This window comes from Gracilinanus agilis, chromosome 1 (assembly GCF_016433145.1).
Source record: "Gracilinanus agilis isolate LMUSP501 chromosome 1, AgileGrace, whole genome shotgun sequence".
Classification (NCBI taxonomy): Eukaryota; Metazoa; Chordata; class Mammalia; order Didelphimorphia; family Didelphidae; genus Gracilinanus; species Gracilinanus agilis.
This window is the reverse complement of record NC_058130.1, coordinates 459,762,924-459,772,477: the sequence shown is the minus strand read 5'-3', so window position 1 is coordinate 459,772,477 and position 9,554 is coordinate 459,762,924. Positions and strand designations below refer to the sequence as shown.

At 33.7% G+C, this 9,554-nt stretch overlaps 1 protein-coding gene across 1 annotated transcript in view; it reads left to right on the top strand.

Annotated features, from left to right (window-relative positions):
* Positions 1 to 9,554, top strand: part of LOC123252835 (cadherin-10-like) — a 233,242-nt gene that overhangs the window by 186,630 nt on the left and 37,058 nt on the right. Inside the window, exons 6-7 of the mRNA XM_044682074.1 lie at positions 1,225 to 1,253; positions 5,647 to 5,783. Of these exons, the coding sequence (XP_044538009.1) occupies positions 1,225 to 1,253; positions 5,647 to 5,783 (166 nt within the window). The remainder of the gene's footprint in view (positions 1 to 1,224; positions 1,254 to 5,646; positions 5,784 to 9,554) is intronic.

Sequence of the window (9,554 nt, the reverse complement as noted above, 5' to 3'; positions counted from 1 at the left end):
ATATATATATATATATATATATATATATATGTGTGTGTGTGTGTGTGTGTGTGTGTGTGTGTGTGTGTGTGTGTTTTAAAAGTTCTTATTAACCATACCTGGTTCTTAACACATGACCATTTCACCTCCTTTTCAATAATCCAATTTGCTGAAAATATATTTTCTTCTGTCACTCCTTATGCATAGGTTGTCCCTGGAAATGGACTATAATCTACATGTACCCACTATGAATATTATCCCTATCTTCATTTGAATGAACAACTTTTATTCATCAGAAATTTTGATGCTGCAAGAATAGAGCATCATTGGAAAAAATGTGGTGAAAAGATGGGTCTTTGAGCCAAAGAACATTTTAGAATCATTAAAAACTTTGAATAATTTCCCATATTCATACTACCTATGATCTTCCTATATAAATGTACTTTAAAAAACACTTTACAAATCTTAATACTTAAATTTCCAAGTTATGATTAAATTTCCATTTGATGAATTTCTATTACACATAAAAACCAGAATGATGTGTAATCTCGTTGTGTAATATATACCCTAATTCTATTTCTTCAAGGCGTTATTCACAATAATAAGAGTTTTTAAAAGTAACCTAATGAGGCAGATAATATAAATATCATTATGCCCATCTTACAGATGAGGAAACAGAAAGATAAAGTGATCTTCCAAGAAATTTACAAGAAAGGGTAACTTACTTAAGTGTAGTAGCTGCATCCGAAATTTAAATTTAGAGGCATTTCCAGTATGTGACTACTTGTTTTTAGAGCATCTTGCTTACTATGATTAGACTATACTGCCACCAAGTGGATAGAAGTGCCTATATGATGGTTTTGTGATTTGAATACCTAAGACCATATACATAGTCAATTAATTTTTTAAAAACATTCTTTTCTCTTCTGTCATTATGCCTTCACTATAAAAATAGATTCTATTAAGGATAACTATGAATAGATTTAAAATAAGATTCACAAATTAAAGGACATTCTTTTTGTAGAACATTTCTGTGATTCCACTAGTACAGGGAGTACCCAGTGAGGTTAACCCTTCTTTTATGGCAGGTTAAACTGTGCTTTGCAGATTATAATATTGGAGAATTGAACAGGCCACTGAGAAGTTAAATAAATTGTCCAGGGTCATCGAACCAATAGTTATCAGGGGTAGGATCTGAATTAAGTTCTTTCCTTACACTAAAGCCAGTACTTTACTGTCTCTCAGAACAAGGATTTAAGTAACAAAAATATCCAGTTTCCATCACAAGTGTATATGGTGTCTTAGGTATAAATGTTGTTGTTGGTACCATATATGCCATCAGAGTACCTTTTCAGTTCTACCAACAGTGATTGAAACATTCAGGAATCTTTTTTTTTCTTTCCCTGGAAGAGTAATGTGAGATCATAGGCATGTATAATCCAAATCTGGCAACATAACTGTAGCATACATGATCCTGAGAGGGTTCAAAACTGTCCCTCAGAACTCCAGGAGAGGGGGCAGTTGAGGACAGTTGTAGACATGGATATAAAAGGCCAGGGCACCCTTCTTGCAGAGACACTTGATATACTCCTCGTGGAGACTTACTGCATAATGATTATCTTTTCCTAAATTGCACTGCCTTTCTATCTTCTAGCTTTTCCCTTAGGTCTTTGTCTTTGAAAAAATTACATTTTTTTCAGTCAATTATGTTTCTTTCTCCAATGCTTCCTCAGAAGGAGCCCTATCTAAATAAGAGGATGCTTCTTATTAATTTTCACACCTGCTTTTGATTGAGAGTGATTATTTTTGTGATCTCAGAAAATAGCAACAATCAGTTGTTAAGACCTGTCTTTTCTTTCATCACAATGCCTCTCACATATGTTCCCTTCATTCTATTAACACTGCAACTGCCTTAATTATTATCCCTTTTTACTCTCTTCTGAACCTAACCGATCTTTTCCTTCCCAAACTATTCCCTTTTCAGACATCCTTCATATCACTGCCTGTGTAATTACCATGATGCCCTGCTATGATCACGTCATTCCTCCACTCAAAAGCCTTTGGAAGCTCCTCACTGCCTGCTCGATAACAAATACATTTAAGCACCTCCATAGTCTCATGCCAACCTATATTTTCACCTTATCTCACTGTTCTCCATTTCATAGTACTCTGCATTATGAGCAAAACAGGTTTCTAAATATTCCTTGTCCTTACCCTGCCCTTTCGTATTATTTTGTCTTTGTTCATACATCATGACTGAAATGGATGCCTAGAGCTGCCTTCCATAATTCTGAATTTTTATCTATTGAAATGCTTCTGTTCCTTCAAGAGCAACCAAGTGACAACCAACTCAGTTGTCACTTCCTACGAGTAGCTGAAAAAATGTTATCCCTCTTTTCCTATTTCTCAAAGACTTTGAGACTTTTCTTGGAGAAATCTCAAAATTCTGCTTTGGATCTTAGGTATTTTTGTAGAATGTCTATTTATGCCAATTATCCTCTATACTGTTTGAGAGCAGGGATTGATACTTCATTTCTTTTTTTTTTCTTTGTGCCTGGAGCAACTCCATATGAGCTATGTGGTAATTCTGTATTTAATTAAATCATCAAAATTAATTCTATTTTAAATATATTTAAATAAATTATGGCAAGATATTTAGTCATATTTAAAGAAATTTCACCTCATATAACATAAACCTGGTCCCCTTTGAAATGCTCCTGAGAATATCTCAGTCAGTACCTAGCACAGTGATTTATCCAGGGGGGTAACTATAAATATCTGGATTTTGTTTGACTTAGTTCACTGAAAATATTAAATAAAGGAAAATATCTGAAATGGGCTTCAGAACTATATGATAGAAGAGGTGTGTTTTTTTTTCCTTTCATTAACTATATAAAAGAGGAATTAAATATATTGGAACAGTTAGTTTCTGTAGTGGGTAGAGTGTTGGGCTAACACTCAGGAACCCCTGAGTTCAAATTCACCCTCTGAAACTTACTAGCTTTGTGACTCTGGACAAGTCACTTGCTTTTTGTTTGAGTCCATTTGTAAAATGGAGAAAAAAACACTGCTCTCAGAGGAATATAAATTAAGTAGCAAAGTTTTTCAGCACATATTAAACACTATACAATTATTAACTATTATTACTTCCATTATTAGTAACTGATTACATGCCATTTGAGTTTCTGAAATAAAGCTGATTTTTATCAGTCACAAGAATTACTGCACAAATATTGATTTTTCTCTTTGGCCATATACAAACTGAAAAGTTGTACATTTCACTAGTTCTGTGGGAAAGACAAGAAATTGAGTATCTTCGGATGAAAATGGTTTGATAATAAATTCAGGAAGAATTGAAATTAGCCTCAAAAATAAATTAAAGAAAGCCTGTTTTTTACTAGGAACTTCATTTAAAGTACCAATTATGGCAGGAATGGTTTAAAATGGCTCCATGAAACAGCACTCAGCACTTCTTCATGATAATCAATTCTGTAGGTTTTTCAAATTTGTGTTTTCAAAATGAATAAATCCAGTGGCTTAAAGTTTGCTGACATTTTCCAAGTATTGAAGGGGATTAAAAACATACAGAAACACACAATTCTATCATCTTTGTCTAACTAGAACAAAATGCTTTCACTATAGTACACACATCATCACATTATTCATCTTCAGCTGCTTCATTATTGTTCTTAAACTTGAAAGTCATTAAAGAATTCAGCATGGAACACAGATTAACTGATGGCAAAGACAATGGCAAAAACTGCAGATGTTTCCTGCTGTTTTACTGACATGAATCTCATGATTATTTTTTATAAGAAAGTAGAAGAACTTTTTGTTAATATTGAAGAGATTATAGATGTAGAAGCTTAATTCCTTCCAATCACTCAAAAAGCATTTATTGAGCTCTTCCTGTGAACAAAAGATAGTAATAAAAGTGGCAGGGGATATAGGACAGGTAAGGAACAGCCCTAGCAGCCTGCCTTTGAAAAACTAGAGTATGCTGAATGAGATAATAAAGGTACACAAATAAATAAGCCATATTTATAATTTTTTTAGGAATTTAGGGGAAGGAGGATTGATCCCTTCTTTCTAATGTAATGAGGGAGAGCTTTGTGGAAGATGTACTGTTTGATCTGAAACTTGAAGGGAAAATTGGATTTTTAGAGGTAAAAAGGAAAACCAGGCATTCAAAGAAAAAGAAATGGTAGAAACAAAGGTGTAGAATCTAAAAAATAATGCCTTTTAAAAAATGAGATTCAGAGAATATAGAATATTCCCATTTGTTTGAATGGTAGACTATTCAATGAAATCAATTATAATAGCAGAGAAAGTTCTAAGTGTGGAGAAATATTTTTCAAGTTATTAAGTCTGCTTGATTGAAAATTGATTAAAATTAACTGTCAAATCTGTCCAAAACATAATTATTAAAATATATATACTCAGGATTTAAAGTCTACCTATGTAGTCAGTTTTTACAAATATCTTCAATAACATAATTTTAAATGTATTTACTACAATTAGTTATAACAAAAACAAAAATTTGAAAAGACAAAAGGTTTGGTATGTTGCCTTTTTTAACTGTAATATTTCGCATGAGTGTCTACCCTTTCCAACAGACAAATGGAAGACTTTATGTATTTATTTTAAGTATTTTCCTTGGGGGCAGCTGAGGGGTAGATAGAAAGTGGAAAAGAGATGGAAGGTCCTGTGTTTAAATCTGGCCTCACATAACTTTTCCAGCTGTGTAAGTCCCTTAACTCCAATTCTCTAGTCCTTATCTCTATTCTGCCTTGGAATAGATTCTAAGACAAAAGGTAAGGGTTAAATGAGGGAAAAAAGATTGCATCTGATACTCTAGTTTATTTTTTTGTGTAGGTATGAGCATTAAGAACTACAAGGGAATGTTTCTGAGATTTTGAAATACAATAAAAACATCTATAAGTCTCTATATAGCACAGTGATGCAAACACAGGAAGTACTTAAGATTCATTAAATATATGGTGCCAATTAAATGTAGAAAGGAATAATATGAATTATCTTATTTATATAACCTACACAATCATGTCATGAAAATTAATTCATTTAATGAGCTTACTGATGATTTTTCCATTAAATGCTTATTTATTACAAATGTAAACTATTTTTACAATTTGCTTTTAAATGTTTTTCTTTTTACTTCACTTTCAACCCTAATAATCATTGCCTTGAATAGATCCTATCTTTTTCCTTACACAAATAAATCCATAATGATTAATATTTTAAGGCCACTAGTTTGTTATTCACGTCAAGAAACAAAGTTAACCCTAGGCTTTTAAGATTTAATTTTAATTCCTAAATTTTATACACTTAGGAATACTTCGGAAAAGAATTTTGGTCATTACAGGTTCACTTTAAAGATACAGTTTGATCAAAAAAGATTTTTAATAGGATAAATCAAGTGAATATCTGATATGGTAATGATGACTCAAGTATGGGAAACTATTAAAAATAATTTCATAATCTCTTATATAAAAATATCAAAGAGCATATATGATAATAATTCATATATTTATTTATATATATGAATTATTGTGTATGTCATTTGGGTGTATACATATGGATTTTCTGGTAGTGGATGCCGATGTACTGTTCTTTTTTTCAAATTCTTTCTTTGCCTATTTTGTTCAGGTTTTCCTTGGATCGTCATACTGATCTTGACAGGATTTTTAATATACACTCTGGAAATGGGTCAATTTATACATCAAAGCCACTTGACCGTGAAATATCTCAATGGCACAATCTTAGTGTTATAGCAGCTGAAATCAGTAAGACTATTTAAATGACTTTATTGGAAGTGGGTGGTAGTCATATTAAAGGTTTCTTTCAGTAATTTATGAATATTTGTATCTAAATAAAATTGCTATTGCATACTTATATATCAGATAATTCATAAATATAAGCTTTTGGTGTAAATTTAACCCCATGAAAGAGTCACTAAATATTAATTCCCCAAGCAGTGTGGTTAATTGAAATAAAATGAAGATTGAATTTGGAGTCAAAAAGTCTGAATTCAAATCCTGACCTAGTCATTTAATCACCAATCATTCTAAACCCCAGTTTCATCATCTGAAAAATGAGTGTGTGGGCTTCTGAAGACCTTTCCATCTGTGTCATAAAGACAGCATATTTAAATCTGTACTATATTAAGATGATTGTTTTCTCAATAATATTTTTGTTGTTAATAAGAGCTGTCTTAGTAAGACACTGATTCTTCCTTCTAAGTATAGTTAATCATGGTCTAGATGTCACTGAATAAAAAAAAAAGGTATTAGGAAAGCAAGAATGAAAGAACACAACACAATTGGATCAAAAAGAAATTGTCAAGGGCAGCTGGGTAGCTCAGTGGATTGAGAGTCAGGCCTAGAGATGGGAGCTCCTAGGTTCAAATCCAGCCTCAGACAATTCCCAGCTGTGTGACCCTGGACAAGTCACTTGACCTCCATTGCCCACCCTTACCAGTCTTCCACCTAGGAGCCAATACACAGAAGTTAAGGGTTTAAAAAAAAAAAAAGAAATTGTCAAGGTCAAATTTTCAGGAAGGAAAAGGAATAGTCTGAGTACCTGACCACCAGCAGAAAGTTTTCCTCTTCTCAGACTCAGGTATTGAACTGTGCCTACTCTTCAGGTTAGCCTTGGATCAAATAAAATGGACCTAAACATCTTTTGCTCCTCACTCTCCCAAAATGGGAAACAGCACTGTCACTGGCATAGACAGATGGCTTCTGAGCCCTGAGAAACTACAGATTGAAATGGGTCAACCTCTTCAGGCTAAATGGGAAAAAAAGATAATTATTTAAAAATATCATTAAAAAAAGATTCCTTTCAATGGGAGTGTCTTTGTGGTCATCTTCAGTGTAGCAGTAGCAGCTGAGTTGGATGTTCCCAGGGAGAGAGAAGGCTAGGTTAGGTCTTCCACTCTGGCCACTCTTGAATCTTGTCATTTTATACACTAAATTTGATGTTAAGGTTTCCTCTGTGCCAAAGGAGCTATTAATGGCATTTCCTGATTCAGAGAGTTTGAGAAAATTAACTTTGAAACCTAGTAGAAATAATTAGGGCTTTGTTTTTTAAAAATAAATTATGCTAATTTCTTTCCTTTTCTCTTTTATTTTCTTCTTTTTCTTTTTTTTTAACAAAAGAACTCAACTTTTCTTTCCTTAAGTCTTATCAATCGGTAAAATAACTCTTTGAAATGCATACTTGCCAAAGTGTGTGGAATGAGGATCCCATTATGCTGCACTGCACATTAAATGGAATGGGAGAGAGGAGGAAGTAGCACATAGGGGATTGTTTCACCTGGCTTTTAAGCTTTGTGCTTTATGGTAAATGTGTCATGCTCTAAAGCCCCTGAGTGTGTTAAGGAGATATAAAAATACACTTTTGCTAAATGTGTCACCGTGCCTGCCACAGGCCCAAGAGTTAAATTCTCAGGTTCTCTATTCATTATAGCCTATGACAAATACTTGTACCCAGTGAACTATTTGATGCACTGGATCATGGCTGAATTCCATCTTCAGCTTTCTTTTTCAGAAATATCATTAGAAATGCCATTTGGTGAGGCCAGCCTAAAAATTATGGCTACTTATAATGACTGAATTAACCCTAGTGACTGGAGCAAATTAACATTTGTTAGTAGAACCAAATTAGTGGTCCCCAGCACGTTTCTCGAGATAGATTTAACTATTATCGTTGCAGTAAATTCTAAAGGTGGTGGCTCTGTTTAAAGGAATTTATTTGCTGGGACCAGATACTTACAGATACTTATTATCATAAATTCTAGCCTAAGAAGAGAGAAACAGTTTATTACAAAAAAATGCTAAGTACCTGTATGTTTTGGATTATTACCTTGAGTTTCCTCTTTGTGTAGCTCTGATGGCAGAGCCCCAGGAGGATGCTTTTGGAGTATAAGGAAAGTTTCCCATGTTAATACCGATCATTGAAACAAAGGTTTAAGACCATATTTTTTCTTTTTTTCTTCTATGCTGAAATATTATGAGAAGAATTAAACTGGTCTCAATACACTGGCTCAAGTTATTTCCACAGAACACTCTTGCACAAGAGGGCCAGAGACTATTGCAAAGGCAACAAGGTCACTGGTGAAATGAAGTTAATAATGCAAAGAATCATTTTCCAAAAACATTATTAAAAGTGTTATTTGATGAGGTCAGGACAGAAATTACAGTGATCTTTTATGACTCAATGAGCTCTACTTCTAGAGCAAATTAAGAGTCTTTCTCAGGGCTACTGTGAGTAAACTACAAAGTGTAACAGAAATGTAAAGTATTTTGGTTACCAGATGGAACATATGTATGAAGTAAACATAGGAGATGTACAAACAAGATGAGACTTAAGAGATTGTCTAGTCCAGATACTTTTTTATTTTGGACATGAGGAAAACAAGATGCCAAATTCTGACAAAGTAAATTGAGTCTTGATGCATTTTGTGGTACATCTATTTTTGTGAATTCCCTATCAGTTTGAAGACTTTAGTGTCAACACCTTTAAGTTCTAGTTCCACATAAAAAGGGAAAGCAGGAAACCAGCACTGGGCTAGGCAACATTACAGGTATTATTTTACCTGATCTTCCCAACAACACTGTTAAGGCAGATGCTATTCTGATCTCCATTTTACAGTTGAGGAAACTGAGGCAGGCAGTGGTGATTATGGTCACACAACCGGTAAGTGTCTGAAGCAGGATTTGAAATCATGTCATTCTGACTTTATGCTCAGTATTCTGTCCACTATTCCAGGCATCCTCTTAGGTACAGAGGCTACGGAGGAAGGAAAAATGCCTTGCTTCTCATATATTCTTGTGATAGAAAGAGTAGAACTGCTACCAATAGAACTGTTTCCCTTACAGCAGGATTTTAGGAGGTGATTATCACTATGCATATAGATAAATATAGATAGAATGTATATATAGTTATATAGATATAAATATAGATATATAGATTTATAGATATAGATATAGATAGAAAGAAGGGCATCTGTAGAACAGATGCCAGAGAATAAGTAAGGGGGATGTTTGGAGGAACTCCTCCCAGCTTCTCTTAGTTTTCCATTAAGTATGATGCTCCTCCATTGCAAAATGTTTTTTTGATGTTCGAACATACCTACAGCAGAGGGAAAGGAAGTCTCATCCCCTTATTCTTCTATACATATTTTTCAGTCCCTCCATCATGCACCTTTTGTACATAACTATATGAAACAATAAATGGAGCAATTAAAAAGTTTCTCTTATGTGCAGAACAAGTCTTCTAAGCATAGGATAATAAAAAGTCTAAGAATGGACTGAGTCTCTCTCTCCTCAAGAATATTAAAGTCCCGATAACTGCAAAGTAGAGGTGCAGAGGAAGGAGGCAGAGGAAAAGAAGATCCAAAATATTCTTGCATTTGATCCATAATAGAACAGAGAGACCACAAGCGTGAAAACTATAGTATAGACTGAATATATGAATAGTGAGGCTTTAAAAAGTGGAGTAAGAAAGAAGTGATCAAAAGAGATTGTATGGACCAGATGAGAATTGAGCCAGGT